The sequence below is a fragment of the Mauremys mutica genome, chromosome 9 (genome assembly GCF_020497125.1).
Source record: "Mauremys mutica isolate MM-2020 ecotype Southern chromosome 9, ASM2049712v1, whole genome shotgun sequence".
Taxonomy (NCBI): Eukaryota; Metazoa; Chordata; order Testudines; family Geoemydidae; genus Mauremys; species Mauremys mutica.
The window spans coordinates 26,256,211-26,274,171 of NC_059080.1; the positions used below are offsets into that span (position 1 = coordinate 26,256,211).

At 44.0% G+C, this 17,961-nt stretch overlaps 1 protein-coding gene across 2 annotated transcripts; it reads left to right on the forward strand.

Annotated features, from left to right (window-relative positions):
• Nucleotides 1-2,467: 2,467 nt before the first annotated feature.
• LOC123377750 (putative P2Y purinoceptor 10) lies at nucleotides 2,468-16,228 on the forward strand. Of its 2 annotated transcripts, none has more exons than XM_045030985.1 (2): nucleotides 2,468-2,497; nucleotides 12,969-16,228. In XM_045030985.1, exon 2 carries the CDS (start codon nucleotides 13,013-13,015, stop codon nucleotides 13,991-13,993), a length of 981 nt encoding a protein of 326 aa, XP_044886920.1. In that variant the 5' UTR covers nucleotides 2,468-2,497; nucleotides 12,969-13,012; the 3' UTR covers nucleotides 13,994-16,228. The 2 variants fall into 2 exon arrangements, with proteins under 2 accessions (XP_044886920.1, XP_044886922.1); XM_045030987.1 differs by lacking the exon at nucleotides 2,468-2,497 and adding an exon at nucleotides 4,098-4,181.
• The last annotated feature ends 1,733 nt before the right edge of the window (nucleotides 16,229-17,961 follow it).

Here is a 17,961-nt window from a genome sequence, read left to right on the forward strand (position 1 = left end):
CTCATGAGGAACTTAAAACCAAACACAGTATTTGCAGATAAGCCACAGTACTGTCCAAAGGATTGATCTCTCTCTTCAACCAAGTTATGCAAATAATTGCAAAGCAAGCTTCCAATTCTTATCAACCTTCTCAACAACTCTTTGAGACAGAGAGATTTATAAACCAGAGATCTGCTTGTTAAAGGGTATTTGTCTAGGGTCGTGCTTAGTGGAATTAGACGCCATCACTTTTAGCTCTTTTATAGCCCCAAACAGTAAAGCATCAGTAATGGCAGAGTGTTACAAAGCCACAGTGAGTAATTCAGCCCAATTCCCAGGGCAAAGGTGTAGTATGTGCGCTGCTGGTTGAAAGGTGCGACTCGCCAGCTGCATGGCTGATGTGGAAAGGGAGGGCTTAGACCCACCTCCTTTGCACGGCTCCCTCTTTGGGGTGTGTAAACGGGTCGGACTCACCCCTGTGGCGCCTCCTACTGGTTGCTCTCCGAAGTTAGACCAGTCCAGCCCTGGAGCACCCTCTGCAGGCTGGTGAGCCACCTGTTCGTAGGCCCCCGTGTCCCTCCTTGGACCCGGTGCCCTTCTACATGGGGTGCTGCCCCCTAGCAGTAAACCCCCATCTCTCTGGGTCTCCCCTCCTTAGGGAACCCTCACCCTCTATCCCTACCTTGCCTCAGTGTATGGCTACTGCCAGTCATTGTCTAGCCCCACACTCTGGGGCAGACTGCAGTCTCAGCCAACTCATCCCTGGCAAGGAGAGTTTGGACCTGCTGCTTTGTCCTACCCCTGGGCCGCCCTCTGCAACCCACAGTACCTATTGGCCCACTGCTAGGCCATAGCCTGGGGCTTTCCAGACCAGAGCTCCCCAGCTCCTTAGCCTGTCCCCTGTCCCCAGCCCTGCTTCACTCAGGTACCTGGTCTCTATTTCCCAGCAGCTAGGCCCATCTCTCTCTATAGCCAGAGAGAGACTGTCTGGCTCCTGGCTTCCCTGCCTTTTATAAGGCCCTGCTCCTCAGTTTGGGGCGTGGCCCCCAGCTGCAGCCACTTCCCTAATCAGCTCAGCCCTGTCAGGCCACTTTTTAATCCCCTTCAAACCCCGGAGTAGGGGTCCACCCTGCTACAGGGTGATTTGCACCCCGAGAGCACAAGGAGAAAGAAGTGCACTGGGGTTTCAGGTGAGGAGAGGGAAAAAGAGAGGAAGGCTTTTGCATCTTCCTCCTCCCTTGTGTATGTATCAGGTATAGGTACGGTATGGCCCTTAGACTTCTGAGCAGACAGATCAATGATTAAATTGTTGTTCTATGAGAAAACAGGACTTGGGATGTTCTCACCAGTGCTCTAATGCTGTGCCCTAAACAGGATGCAGTAGAGCATTTACTGCTGACACATAGTGACAGTTACATGCTACAAACCAAGGGTCTGATTCCGCAGCACCTGCACAGGCAAAACTCCACTGACTTCCCAAAGGGACCTCAGGATTGGGCCCTCTGACACTTTAAATGTCAGTGATCTTGGGTGAACTCCTGGCCCCACTGAAGTGATGGGAGTTTTGCCATTTACTTCACCGGTGCCCAGATTCCCCCCCGTAGCTTGACACATTTCAGGATGGTTACAGAGTCTCATTTCTAGCGCTGGGTTGTCCCCGTAAATTTAAAACTGTTTTAGTTTCTCTGTCTATTCAGGTTGCAGAGCAATGATGGGCCAGCTCCTGCTCCCACTGAGGCTGCTAGGAACTTTGACATTGACTTCAGTGGGAGCAGGAGTAGGCCCTGTACATTACAATCACATGGAACAAGAAATAAACGCTGCACAAACAGCAGTGACAAATACAAGGCAATAGCTGGATACATTCTGTGACTAGGTGCCCCCGCCCACTAAAAATAAATACCCTGAGCCAAATGTTAACTTCCCTTTGGAGAGTGAGGCAAGGCCCTGGGAACTCTGTAAACATCAGCTCAGAGTTCGGCCTGTAGAGGAGGGCAGGAGATGCAAATCCCAGCCTCAGAGGCCTACAAAGGAAGGAACCCTCCTGGCCCACAGAAGAGCTTTCGTCCTGGGTGATAGCTCTGCCTGGTCTCCCGTGGCAGCCTGGCTCTTGTGAGAGGAAGGGTGACATTGGGAGGCTGCACGGGAACAGTCCTGGAGAGAGAGCCCATGAGAGCTAACGGAATAGTGTAGAAGTTAATGGGAATAGACCGCAACGAGAGTTGCAAGTGTTCCTAAGGCGATAAGCACCTTGCAGGGTTTGCCGCAATGTACGTGAGACTGATGCGTCTTGATTTCAAAAGCACGTATATAGTCCGAGTTTTGTGTACACCAGTCCTAATGTGTGCTCAGTGAAGTTTGTTACAGCAGCACTGGATGCGGTCACAGTCTAACCTTATTTTAACCAGTCAGTGGCGTCATTCAGGTTACTTTCTGAGATGTAAACAAGCTTTCATATTTTACTTCCTCTTCTAACTGCACGAGTCTCCAGTCATCAGCAGGATTGCTGTGCAATAAGGTAAGGCTTTTTTTCAAGCTCTGACTTCATGTATTAAAGCAAAAACTAATGAACCTGCGCTGTTGGAATATGCTACATTAAAATAATGCTTTTCTTGTGCTTTTCATTGTGGCCATTCCCTTGTCAAAGCAGGAAAATTACAATGAGATAAGCTTGTTGTAGCGCTCTTTGTTTTACTAACTTTATATTGTTAAAAAAAAATTGCAGTGAGTGTTTTCTCAAGATAGCCTTTCCATCAAGATAAAGCTACAGACAGAGATTGCAGAAGCACAGGCAAAAGCAGTATGGTGATTTGATGTTTGCCCGCCAAATTTCTGCAAGCATGGAAGAGCTAAAGTAGTAGTTGTAACAAACCACTGGTGCCTGAGAGAGTGAAATTTTATGCTCTTGCAATTAATAGTACCTTAATTACTATCAAATGTTGTTACAAGAGGTCATTTTGTTCTGTGGTGTAATTTCAGAGTCAAAATCAGCACAAATCTTTTATTTTTAAATTGTATTTGATGGTGACGGAAATTCCAGCAGACCGCTATTTCATCTAGCGAAGGATTTTAATTAGACTGAAAAGATTCCTTGTCCCAGTTGTTGTTTATATGTAATCTATGAGGCTCTGTAATTGAACTGTGAGAGCAGAATGATAGTGTTCCTTTGAGCTGGGTGATGGAAAACACAACGTGACAAAAGTCTAAAGGGTGGGGCTCAATGTTCTCAGGGCTTGGCTACACTTACAAATTTGCAGCGCTGCAGCAGGGTGTGAAAACACACCCTCTCCAGCGCTGCAAATTGCGGCGCTGCAAAGTGCCAGTGTGGTCAAAGCCCCAGCGCTGGGAGCGCGGCTCCCAGCGCTGTCCGTTATTCCCCACAGGGAGGTGGAGTACGGACAGCGCTGGGAGAGCTTTCTCCCAGCGCTGGCGCTTTGACTACACTTAGCGCTTCAAAGCGCTGCCGCGGCAGCGCTTTGAAGTGCTAAGTGTAGCCACAGCCTCAGACACTATCAGGCAATTTCCACTGATTCGGAAACTGCAGCATGGATTAGGATTGCAATTATTAAACTGGATTAGACATAGCTTGATCTCTGATGGATGCATTTAAATCACGCTTTCTAAAGCTTGTTTATTTAAGACTCCTCAATACCGTGGCAATCGCTCCAACAGGTGGCTAGACATCGGAAGGAATTTAATAGTGCAATCCCCTGTCCGATGGCTGGTGACCACGTTTGTGCATCCTGAAGGTAACTACAGACAAAACTCAGCAGCACAGTTGGGTTCCAAAGCTAAGTAAATGAAAAGGGAATTTCTTTTCTGGTGAGTCAGTTAGCATGCAAAGCCAGTCTTGCCACAGACTCGAGTGGGAGACACTCTTTAGCTTTCGCATGAGATTTTAGTATATGAAATAAGGATGTTGGGGTTTTCTTTTTAAAAGGCATAAAGCAGTGGCTCTCAACCTGCGGCCCAATCAGCACAGAGCTGCGGCCCATGTAGGGTGACCAGATGTCCTGATTTTATAGGGACAGTCCCAATTTTGGGGTCTTTTTCTTATATAGGCTCCTATTACCCTCTATCCCCGTCCTGATTTTTCACACTTGCTGTCTGGTCGCCCTAGGCTCCTGTGAAATCCTCAGGGCCATACTTTTCCCTATCAGCATGAGTGACCAGTGGAATAATGGAGATACAGGATTGATGAGGTAATATCTGTTATTGGACCAAGTTCTGTTGATGAAAGAGAGAAGTTTTTGAACTACACAAAGCTCTTCTCCAGGTCTGGGAAAAGTATTCCTTGTGTCACAGCAAAATGCCAAGTGAATCAGATTGTTTAGCATAAGTAGTCTGCACATATTGTAAGGGACCAAACAAGGTAGGAGTAGTCCATTAACCTAACTGGCTCCAAGACTGATCTTGATAAGTTTATTGAGGGGGTCGGTATGATGACACCGCCTACAATGGCATGTAGCCGGTCTGTGAATGCTAGTAGCAAATATCCTCCAACATCCGGTGATGGGAGGGCTGTGATGCTCTGTACCTCGGGGGAACACCATGTACCCCCATGTTCGTCCTTATAATATGATTATGTGGTATCCAATGCAAAGATTGTCATGTCAGGTGTCTTCGGAAGGCTCATGATGCACTGAGCATTGTTGTTATAGTAATCTTATAGGCTGTAATTAGTTATATATAGTTATGAGGCTGAAAATGTGTCCTCATGGCTTAAAACAAGCCCAGGAAAAAACTCTCCAGGAGCAGAGGCCCAGGCAAAACTCTCCAAGAGCAGAGGGGCAGTTAACACCTCATCAGGGCATGTATGGGACAAACCCTGCCCAGCATCACAGGGACAAGGTACACTGGCCTAGGCAGCAACAAAGGATCTTTTGGACTCTCAAGTGAGTCACCCCCGCCCTTCTCTTGGTAAGTTTGGGACTACAGTGAGGTAATGCTCATCTGACTCTAAAGGGGGGGGGGCAAAGCCAAGAGGGAGGAAAGGACATGATAAAAGGGAGAGACATTTGCCATGCTCTCTCTCTCTTCTACCCCCTTCTACATTACCACCACCAAGCGACTGAAGCGCTGATCAAAGGGGCGAGCCTGGCTGAAAGGCAACCAGCCAGCCTGTGGTGAGAAGCATCTAAGTTTGTAAGGGCACTGAAAGTGTTAAGAGCAGCTTAGAATGCGTTTTGCTTTCATTTCATTGACCAAACCTGACTTGTGCTTTTATTTATAATCACTTAAAATCCATCTTTTGTAGTTAATACATTTGTTTGTTTATTCTACCTGAAGCAGTGTGTTTGGTTTGAAGCATGTCAGAGACTCCCCTTGGGATAACAAGCCTGGTAAATATCAATTTCTTTGTTAAATTGATGAACTCATATAAGCTTGCAGCATCCAGTGGGCATAACTGGGCACTGCAAGACGGAGGCTCCTAGGGTTGTGTCTGGAACTGGATATATTGGCTAGTGTCATTTGGTTGCACAATCCAAGCAGCTTACATGCTAGAGGCTGTGTGTGAACAGCCCAGGAGTGGGGATTCCCAAAGCAGAGCAGGGTAAGGCTGGCTTGGCTCCCAGAGTCGAGGATTGGAGTGACCTAGCAGATCACTGGTCCAGAGTTATCTGGAACCAGGGGAACATCACAAGGGCTCTGAGTTATTACAGACAATTCTTTCCAGGTGACTGGCTGGTGGATCTTGCTGAAATGCTCAGGGTCCAACTGATCACCATATTCAGGGCTGGGAAGGAATTTTCCTCCAGAGTCAGATTGGCAGAGACCCTGGGGAGGTAGGGGTCACCTTTTACTGCAACATGGGGCATGGGACACTTGCAGGTTTAAAACTAGTGTAGATGGTGGATTCTCTGTAAGTTGAAGTCTTTAAATCATGATTTGAGGACTTCAGTAGCTCAGCCAGAGGTTATAGGTCTATTACATGAGTGGGTGGGTGAGTTCTGTGGCCTGCAATGTGCAGGAGGCCAGACTAGATGATGATGATCATAGAATCATAGAAGATTAGGGTTGGAAGAGACCTCATGAGGTCACCTAGTCCAACCCCCTGCTAAAAGCAGGACCAACCCCAACTAAATCATCCCAGCCAGGGCTTTGTCAAGCCTGACCTTAAAAACCTCTAAGAATGGGATTCCACCACCTCCCTAGGTAACCCATTCCAGTGCTTCACCACCCTCCTAGTAAAATAGTTTTTCCTAATATCCAATCTAGACCTCCCCCACTGCAACTTGAGACCATTGCTCCTTGTTCTGTCATCTGCCACTGAGACCAGCCGAGCTCCATCCTCTTGGGAACTCCCATTCAGGTAGTTGAAGACTTCTATCAAATCCCCCTTCACTCTTCTCTTCTGCAGACTAAATAACCCCAGTTCCCTCAGCCTTCCCTCACGTGCCCTAGCCCCCTAATCATTTTTGTTGCCCTTCGCTGGACTCTCTCCAATTTGTCCATATCCCTTCTGTAGTGGGGGCTCAAAACATGATGCAATACTCCAGATGTGGCCTCACCAGTGCTGAATAGAGGGGAATAATCATGTCCCTCTATCTGCTGGCAATGCTCCTACTAATGCAGCCCAATATGCCATCAGCCTTCTTGGCAACAAGGGCACAGTGCTGACTCATATCCAGTTTCTCATCCACTGTAATCTCCAGGTCCTTTTTTGCAGAACTGCCACTTAGGCAGTCAGTCCCCAGCCTGTAGCAGTGCATAGGATTCTTCCGTTCTAAGTGCAGGACTCCGCACTTGTCTGTTGAACCTCATCAGGTTTCTTTTGGCCCAATCCTCTAATTTGTCTAGGTCCCTCTGTATCCTAGCCCTACCCTCCAGCATATCTACCACACCTCCAAGTTTAGTGTCATCTGCAAACTTGCTGAGGGTGCAATCCATTCCATCATCCAGATTGTTAATGAAGATGTTGAACAAAACTGGCCCCAGGACTGACCCCTGGGGTACTCCGCTTGATACTGGCTGCCAACTAGACATTGAGCCATTGATCACTAGCTGTTGAACCTGGCGATCTGGACAGCTTTCTATCCACCTTATAGTTCATTCATCCAATCCATTCTTCTTTAATTTGCTGGCAAGAATACTGTGGGAGACCGTATCAAAAGCTTTGCTAAAGTCAAGATATATCATGTCCACCACTTTCCCCATATCCACAGAGCCAGTTATCTCACCATAGAAAGCAATCAGGCTGGCCAGGCATGACTTGCCCTTGGTGAATCCATGTTGACTGTTCCTGATCACCTTCCTCTCCTCCAAGTGCTTCAAAATGGATTCCTTGAGGACCATGTTCCTTCTTCCTTTTTTAAAGATGGGCACTATATTTGCCTTTTTCCAGTCATGTGGGACCTCCCACTATTGCGAAGAGTTTTCAAAGATAATGAAAATCTGCAATCACATCAGCCAACTCCTCAGCACCCTCGGATCAGATGCATCACATCCACCCCATGGACTTGTGTATGTTCAGCTTTTCTAAATAGTCCTTAACCTGTTCCTTCGCCACTGAGGGCTGCTCACCTCCTCCCCATACTGTAGGTCCCTTCTGACATTAAAGTCTATGAGTTATTAGTCTCGCTAATTTCCTGAGACCAACACAGCTACACAACTATACTGCATAGGGGAATAATGGAATACATCAATGGACATTTGATTCATATTGACACTTGTAACCGGGGTCCTAGTGGGGAGCCAGCTGTGGTCACTCAGTTAGGGTGAACTGCAAAGCATGGGGCAGACAATCCCCAAAAAGCTGGTGGATATTCCAATACTTAGATTTACCAAGCCAGCCTAAAACAGCTTCTTTATTACCTGACTGGTTACTCAGAAGTCCAAACAACAAAGTTCCCTTAAAGTGATCCAGCCTCAGGCCTCCATCCAGATACCCATGTCAAATATGATGAAAATTGTTGTAAATCTTATGTCATCATAAAAAGAAAAGGTTCTACCACAATATTGAATGTTTCAGATCTTACCCAAATACACGCTACAGCCAATTTTTATTAGCTAAACTAAAATTTATAGAGAGTATGATTAAAAGATCAATATACATACAGACATAAGTTCAATTCACTGAGGTTCAGATTCAGATGGTGAGCTTTGTAGCTGCAAAGAGTTCTTTCAGAAATAGTTCATAGGTTATAGTCCAATGTCCAAATCTCATATTCAGGGCGTACCAGCACAACTGGGACCTCAGTCTTGCAACTCAAACTTCCCCTGATGAAGCTTAAGCAGATCTGAGATGACAGAATCAGGACCCAAGGATCTTTTTATACAGTGTTCTAGCATCCACTTGACCACACAGTCCTGGTTAAACAATAAGCCTTTTGCTTTCTAAACACCACCAGTAATTCATTACACAAATTAACATAGGGCAAATGTATCCATTAGGCAGTCTATTACAAACTTCAAAGAGACATATAGACAATGACATCATTTTGCCCAAGATTCATCCAGATGTTAATATTCCCTTTTGATCTCTGAATCAATAGTTATAGTGACAGGCAGGAACTGTCTGTTTAAGGGTAATATCTAAGATACACACAATTAGTATTACTTCTAACAATATAGGTTTGCATTTTAAGCCTATTTAGCATGAATGGCCCTAATTATCATTTGCATACCTTTCTAACTTGACTTTAAAGGTGAGCTTTGGGTCATTCAGCCTGCAAGCTGTTTAACCCTTTCTAGCCATGCATCACAACACTGCAAGACATACATATTTATCACAGCTAAGAAGCTGTGAGCAGCATTCAGCCAGAGGAAGCCTCTCTTTGGTTCAACTGAAGAGCTTTTCACCGCTGACTTTGAGGGTTTCAGTTTTCACTGTGACTCCAGCAACGTGCAAGATACAGGAACACTCAAGAGGAGCAATTCTAGAGGGAGGATTTTGCAACATAGTTAAAGCAGTTATAGTGTCTGGTCACCACTTGCTGGGCACAACAAAAAAACAGTAGGGCCAAGGAATGACAGTCCTACATTGGTTGGTCTCAGCTTGAGCATTCCTTTCTTGATATTGCCATGGAAATAATATTTTGCAGACTTCCATCTACAAGTAACAGTGTGCACCTGTACAGACCATTTCTCTCCTTGTTACCACAGTCTTACAAATGCAAATCAATTAAGCAAACGTCAATATTGTATTTATTCATTATTGGTTTTATTGAAATGGCACGTTCTGAAGAAAATGATCCAGTAGGAATTTGTTTTAGCAGAGGCTTTCACTGTCCATTCGTGACTTCCAAACTACTGTGATATGCCTTCACTATACGGGAAAAAAGATAATTGAATGGAATATGTCAGCTTGCCACCGGTGCTATGCAACATGCTGTTGGTGCCCTTGCTTTGTCAGTAGCTTTGCAGTAAGAGTCCAGTCCTGCCAGGTGTTGAGCAGGATCCTTCTGTATTTTAGCTTAGAGGATAGTTTTATCATGTTTTAAGTAAAGTGATTAATTATTGGCAAGCCTAGTGAATTGGTGTGTGAGAATGCTCTATACTTGAGCATTGTTATTATATAAATGTTACCCATAATTTTGCACTGCCAATCATTTCACACTCCTTAGTCCATATTTCATCATACAGAGCCTGAACCAGAGCCCACTGAAATCAATAAAGAGCCTTTTACAGGCCCATCGTTCAACTGCTAATTTAATACAGATGTTTAATTTTTATTTTTTGTCAACCGCATTTTAAGGGTATTTTTGTAACCATGTGGCTGTGCCCACAATGATTCTGAACAGCTATCTTTGTTTAATTTCCCTAAATCGGGACTTTCCCCTAACATCAAGAAGTTAGGGGATTTTTCTCTGAAATTATTCTGCTGTCAATTGTCTAAAATCAGAACACAAGCTTTTCAATTTGAGATATTCCCAGAAGACATCAAGACACACAAAACCAATAAAACATAATTTAAAAATAATCATACCATATCTATCTAGGTGTCTACACCTTATTTTCTCTTAGCAGGGTTAGAAATCTCTAAAGAAAAGGCAAAAAGAAATGAAACATTGTCTAAATCTGACACCTTGTGGCCAATTAAAGAACAGATTATAGGACGAGATGAAAACTATGGCACAAAAATTCCGTTATTCTCTATCCATCAGCAATGCTAGACCTGCATCATTCTGCACCTATATCTTTTCTCTGAGAAAACATGATTCTACACAGCCAAGAAGCAACTCAAACAGTGAGAAAACCTTTGAGGGATAGGTATTTCCTCATGCCTGGAATGCTTGTAAGAAGGTATATTTTGCCATTAGAAAATGAAGGCTGCATTGCTGGAAATCACTTGTGTGCAGACAATGCTTTACTGAAGCAAGGATGATAATATGTTATCTCAAATGCTTATTTAATACATGGGTTCTTTTTAAGACCTGCAGTAGGAGTGTTCTCACTGGTGAACCAGGAGGCTGTGCTTGATTACATCAATAGTGCTTATGAACTCTAATTCCTTAGTTATTACATAAAATCTAATAAAGGCTAACTGCACCTAGGGGCATCTGCATGCAAAGGGACTGAAACAGAAATATCCCATTTTGATTTAATTTCAGGTCAATGGAATTGAAATTCATGTAAGAACAGCAGTCCCTGGGCCAGATTGCTAAAGGTATTTAGATGCCTAAAGACACAGAGCGGGTTAGTGGTATTTTCAAAAAAGGCCTAACTCCCACTGATCTCAGTCAGCCATTTCAGAGGCCTGTTTCCTGGGTGGGGTGTAGGTGGGTGGCTGTCAGTGCTATATGGCGTTAGTCCATTGCTGGGCTACTCTTTAAGACTGGGAGAAAAGAAAAGCCAGAGGAATAGAAACACGTTTCAAACGAAGGGCAAAAAAGAGAGTGAGCAACAACTGCTGCTCCCAGGGCCTGCTGGCATAGAAAATGGGTGGTCATAGGCACTGTTGGCATAAACAGGCCAATGATTACACCAGTGGTGAATTTGGACCATAGCCTGTAATAGACCATATGCTTCTTAGTCATGTATGAGTAACATGCTACAAGTTACCAGGCCAGCATCTACTTACAGAGACAATTCTGCTGGCAGATGCCTCCTGTAGGTGGTACTTTGCAGAAAATGAGTCATTTGCAGTGAATCAGTATCCCCAATGCTATATCCTCACAGTAAAACTCCCTGTAGGGAGTTAAGGTGGAGAAAATTTCCTCACAGAATCCCTCCACCATCATTCCATTGGGATGCCCACCTCTATACCTAGAAGATCCAATGGATTCTGATGGATCATAAGGGAATGGGAATCAGCAGAAGGCCTGCAACTGCCATGCAGAAAGTCTGTGCTTTCATACTGGCTCTGTGCCTCTGGTGCTCCTCACTCCCTGGCAAAAGGGAGACAATAAAATCCTGCTGCCAGAGACTCCTCTGAGTGGAGCCATGGAAGGAATGTAGAAAAGCAGCTGGGAATCTCATCCCTTTCTTCAGCCATCCTATGACATTTACATGGAAACAGGAAGCCAGTCTTCATTTTTACCCTTACATTAGATGAGCTGGTAAATCAAGCTCACCCAGAATTTTGAGTACAGAAATATCCCCAAACCACACTTTTCTCGCCTGTATTACCCCCTCTGAGGAGAAATCCCAGTCTGGTTTAAAGAAGGAAAGGTATACCTAATTTAACAGTTTAATTGGAAGTGCCTCACCTCACCCTGATCAGTCTGCAGTTTGAATCAAAGGAGAGTCTGAAAAAGGAAAATATCACCTCAAAATTAAACTGCTCAATTAAAAATCATGGCCCAGGTTTGTGTTGAGGTGGTGGGGAGACCCAGGATGACCACATTCTAAGTGTACCTCAGTGTGTTTGGTGAGCAGTAAGAAAGTAAATTCCATTTGTCTAGCCCAGACAGTAGGTTTTATCGTGGGCTGTCAGAAACAGGCATTTTTTCTAGGCTGGGTGGAAATCAATCCCTTCTTCATTGATGGCTACAGCTTTGTCAGGGTCCCATGGACCTGGCTCACGTTGAGAAGAATGATTAAGTGGTTAGGGTGCTAGACTGATACTTGTAGTGCTTAATTTGTGCCAGGGCTGAGCTCCAGCACCTCTGGGCTCAGCAGTTCAGAGCCCCAGCACCTCTTGCCTCAGCAGTTTATAGCCCCGGCACTTCTCGGCCTGGCTGTTCATAGCCCTGGTACCTCTGGGCCTGGCTGTTTGTAGCCCCAGCACCTCTGGGCCTGGCTGTTCATAGCCCCAGCACCTCTGGTCTCGGTAGTTCATAGCCCTGGCATCTCTGGGCTCGGCAGTTCATAGCCCCGGCACCTCTGGGCTTGCCACATCAGTTATGAAAGTAAAAAATTGTTTGAGCTCCGGCACATCTTTCATTACAAATTAAGCACTGGATACCTGGGACACGCAATTTCAATTCTTTGATCTGCAACAGACTTCCTGTGGTGACCCCGGCTAAGTTGCTTAGTCTTACTGTGCCTCACTTCCCGAGCTATAAAGTGGGGGTAATAGCACTGCCCTATTCACCAGGGCATTGTGAGGATAACTACATTATTGACTGTAAGGTGCTCAGATGCTATGGTAATTGGGACCAGGTAAATACCTTAGATAGAGGGAAACAGTCTTTGAGGTTTCATAAGCCCCAAAGTATCTTACTGCTTGTGAAAAAGCACTGAAGAGTGAGAAGATTTACAGAGGACATGTTCTAAGCTCTACATTGTACTAAATGTACTAATGTAACTAAGGCATATAATACATGTGATGCAAATATTAATATTGATCAATCTTGCATTGTCTTTGCCTTTACAGCAATTGTTTTGGGAGGCACCATGGCTTAGTGGCTAGAGCCCTAGACTGAGACTCAGGAGCTCTGGGTTCCATTCCAGACTCTCCCACTGGCCGGCTAGGAGACCTTAGGAAAGTCACTTTTACCTCCCTGAGCCTCAGTTTCCCAATGTGCAAAATGGGGATCATGATCTACTGATGCAAAATGCTATATAAGAGCTAGATGTTATGATTCTCTTTTTACTCTTTACAGAAATCTTCCATCCAGTCTCAAATGATTGCTCAGACACACTCAAGATGCAGAGCAACGGATCTTCAGAAAACTGTGCTGATCCTAATATAACATTTAAAAACTCTCTATACGCAACCACTTACACCATAATATTCATTCCTGGTCTTCTGGCAAACAGTGCTGCATTATGGGTTTTATGTCGCTTCATCAGCAAGAAAAACAAAGCTGTCATTTTTATGATTAATTTGGCTGCAGCCGATCTTGCTCATGTTCTCTCGTTACCGCTACGAATATATTATTATATAAACCACACATGGCCTTTTGGGAGATTCCTCTGCTTGTTATGTTTTTACCTGAAGTATCTCAACATGTACGCAAGCATTTGTTTCCTTACCTGCATAAGTATTCAAAGGTACTACTTCCTCCTCCATCCATTCAAAGCCAAAGACTGGAAGCGCAGGTATGATGCCACCATTAGTGCTGTGGTATGGATTGTGGTTGGGGCTGCTTGCTCACCATTTCCAGTTATGAGAAACTCTGATTTAACCAACAATTCAAATTTCTGCTTTGCAGATCTTGGAGTCAGGAAAATTGAAAGTAAGACAGCTTCTGTGATTATGGTCACGACAGCTGAGCTTTTAGGATTTGTGGGCCCTCTAATTATTATTGTATACTGTACCTGGAAAACAAAAGAGTCTCTTCAGAATTACGAAATGCCTTTGCAAAATACCAGTGAAAAACGGAGAGCTTTACGCATGGTTTCTATGTGTGCAGCTGTGTTCTTTGTGTGTTTCACACCGTATCACATCAACTTCTTCTTCTACATGATGGTGAAAGAGAATGTTATTACACACTGCGCCATACGCAGAAGCACTCTTTACTCTCAGCCCTTTTGCTTAAGCCTGGCAAGCCTGGACTGTTGTTTGGATCCAATCCTGTACTTCTTTACAACAGCAGAATTTCAGGATCAGTTATCAAGACACAGCAGTGTAATGATCAGGAGTCGCCTGATGAGCAAGGAGAGTGCCTCGTCGATTAAGGAATAAAAACCATGAGCATTTTTTTTAACCTTACTACATATGAAATCTTGGACTGCTCTATAACTCTGTAGTCAAACAGATAGAATAGAAACACCTGCAGCTTTATTTGATGGGGTTTGTGATGCTGAAAGTCTTTTGAAATATAGAAAACAATGTTCATTTAAAATCAGCAGTCAAATGTTATGGGTGTTTGAGACTGGAGAACCCCTGACTGGAGTGAACTGGTGGAGTGCCTCGCCTGGTCTACCTGAACTAGAAAATGCTGTAGGGAGCAGCGCTGCCTTTGCAGGGAGATGGCCTGAATGTAGCTGTTTCCTAACTTGTGTGGTTCTATGATCAAGCCAAAGACACTCCAAACACTGAGGCCCAATGTGACCTCCTCTCAGCAACTGCTCTTCTGCAGCAGAAATACAGCGCAACATGGGAAATAATTAACAAACAAAACCAAGCACAGAGACACAAAGTGGAGCCGCCTCAGGGTTTGCAGCTTGATTCAATATGGTGACCACATTTCCAAAGTTACACAGTTGCCCTATCTACACTGTGGTGTCTCTAGTGAATCAAAATCCTCTACTGCTAGGGCCTGCTGTTGGCACTAAGCATATTGTATTATTCACAACACATTTCTATCTCCATTTCCCATTTTCTTTCCATCTTTTCTTGCTCTCTCCTTCCATTTCTTTAGATTCTTCTCTTCTTCCATCTCAAACATTTTCTCCTTAGTCCCACGTAGGTGTCTGGGTATCCTTCTCCTGCCCCTGCCCGCCCTCAGCAGCCTGTGCTACAACAGAAGTCAGGACTTGGCGACTAAGTTCTTCAGCGGACCTCCACAAACAGAGCGGCCTGTACATCAAAGAGTGGGCTCTTCACCTGCTGCCAGCTGCCTCCCCCTCAGCTGCTCACAGTCGAAATGTGCTATATGGTGCAAGACCTTCACATCAGGACTGCAGGCCCCATCGTTCCTTGGGGCACATGGCCCTCTTCCATTAAGTGCTTTGCAGTTCATCCATGCAGTAAAAGGATTGATTTAGTAAATTCAACTAAGAAATAAATTAGCAGAAAGAGTTATCTACCCACAATCATTCCACTGGTTGGGACGGGGGAGAAAGAGAGACCTAATTAATTGAGGTAAATTATTAATAATTCCCTCAGCGCTAATGGTGACCTCAATTTGTGTACCACCATAAATACATTAGCTATTAAAACATTCAAGCAAACTACAAAGTATTATTTCACAGAATGCAGAAATTAGCACACTAAAAATGGGTCAAATTCATCCTAGAGTAACTCCACTGATTTCAGTGGCCTTATACCTGGGATTGATTTGGTCAGATGTGTGTGTACTGATTTATCCACTTTGAATGAATTTTAAGACAAAAATGGTCATTAAGTAGCAGCAACAGCATCTACATCTTGCAAAAGTAAGCCTTATATGTAGCTATCAACCACAAACAAAAGTAGCTGAAACATTTAAGTGTAACTACCTGAATTTCATTTGATTACTTCTTGGCCCATCCAAAAATGCCTTTCCATTTAGTGTCTCCCAGGTGTAAGGGGGTTGGGGCGGGGAATATCGCTTGGGTTTAAATAATGATTACACTGGGTATTATCTTTAATGGCAAATGATTACATTATATTGACAATAAGCTAGGTAGCTCACCTACCATTTTTTAAAGATAAATGTTATAGTTTATATACATGCAGCTGTTTTTTAAAGGAATATTTCAGTGTTCACACATGTAACAAGGAAATATATTTTAATTAAAGGAATTATTCCTAGCTTCTTAGTGGCAAAGTTCAATAAGTAACCAGTACAATGCCCACTGAAATCAATGGAAAGACTCCCATTGCCTTAACTAGACACTGTATTTTGCCAAAGACATACACACACACTTAACTTTATGCATTACAAGTACTCCAACTGAAACAAAATGTAAACACATGCATAAGTCTTTGCAGGCCTGGGGCCTAAGTGTATATTCAAGCCTGTACAATGCAGTTACTAGGGTTTTTTTTTCAATCAAGTTTTTCTCCTGTGCTATCAACTGTTCTATTTACTAACCTATGTGGATTCAGCCTATAGTTGTAATTATTTCTCTGAGAGTGTTTATATATCTTAGTCAGCTATTGGGGAGTGTTTAGTGTAATTTCCTTCAAGCTTCTGTTTTGTTTAAAGTATCACAATGACATTCAAACAGCTTGTCTTCCATTTTTCTTTGCAAAATCATGCTTTAAAAATAAATGCACATTTGCAAATGTAACACAAGTTTCACAAAGGTGTGTTAATGTCTCAGACAACAGTGTGTTTTCCGATCCTTGGTTATTTGCAATACAGTTTTGCTGGCGAGTTCCAACAGCCTATTCACTTTGAGTGAAATTCTTCCCTGTGGAGAAGGCCAGCTCAGGACCAATACACAAATTAAGGGTACGTCTATACTACCCGCTGGATTGGCGGGTAGTGTTCGATGTATCAGGGATCGATTTATTGTGTCTCGTCTGGACGCAATAAATTGATCCGCTAATCGACGCCCGTACTCCACCTCAGCAGGAGGAGTAAGGGGAATCGACGGGGGAGCCCTGGCAGTCGACTTGCTGCCATGAGGATGGTCAGGTAAGTCAAACTAAGATACTTCAACTTCAGCTATGCAAATAGCGTAGCTGAAGTTGCGTATCTTAGTTCGAACCCCCCCTGCTAGTGTAGCCCAGGCCTTAGAATAGAACTGGGGCCAGCACTCAGTCATCTAGGTCAAAGACTGCAAAGGGCTACACATTTGATTTACTACCAACCTTAGCTGCATTGAAACTGTCTACACACCATTTTTATGCCAATAACTATTTCTATCAGGAAGTTGATTTTTCTACCAGAATAGTTAAATTGGTGCAACCCCTAGTGTGGATTTCAGGTGCTTTTTACTGATATTGTTTATTGCCTTTCTTGTACAGGAATTGCAACAGGGGCATCATTTCAGAGAAATTCTAGGGTGGGGTGAGAGTTGTATCAGAGTAGAGAACACTAGATGTGGTTATGTTATAAGCTCCAAAGTCTTTGGGTAGCAAGGGGGAAGTGCAGCATATAGACCTATGAAAAGTCTGACGGTGGAGGGAAGCTGCTCCTCCCCCTTCTACTCCCCTGCTCCACAGGAAATGACACCCCTGAATAGCAACACTAGTATAAGTACCTTTATACTGATATAGACACCAGTGGGGGTTATATTATTGTGACTACAGCAGTATTGTTAAAGCAGCAGATTTGTTGTGTGAAGACAAGGCCTCAGCAGTGAAAGGGTCCGTATTTGGAGTGACAATCAGCGAAGATCAGAATCTGTGCCGCCGCAGAAACAGCAGTGTTCAAATTGTGCTTTTAAAAATGTATCAACATCACTTCAAATAAAGTGGAGATTGCTAAACTATAGAAAAACAAAGTTACAGGCTGATCTCTCTAGGGAGAATGTCTGCTTTTATTTGCTCTGCAGAAAATTTTGATGACTTCTCTTAATGTTACAATTTCTGTGGCAGCAAATCAAATTGCCCATTCTTATTCTTGCCCTGTAGTCCAAAAGGCCCTTTGTGAGTGCCAGAAGGAGAACTAAAGACGAAGCTTCTTGTTTGTGAGACTTGAGATCTCTTGCCATTTTTTTCTGAAAGCAGCCATCCCAGTAATAGCTTCTGACATGTCGGCTCTTCTTTTTCACTTCCTTTTTATAGGCCTGCAGTTAAAAAGTGAGGCCACATCTATTTTCTCACAGTTTTCTCAACACTGGTAAACTGATGTGCTCTCTGCCTCGATTCCTGCGGGTTATGAGCCTACATTGCTCTAAAGGCTAACAGCTCGGAAGTCTTTGCAAGGGATAACCTCCCCTTCCACTGTGACAGCACTCCCAGTGCACCAGTCTCTTCTCAAAGCTGTTGCTCCTCTCTCTGCCTGCCTCACTCCTTGGCTTGCATAATGGACTTGGAAGAGATCATATATACTG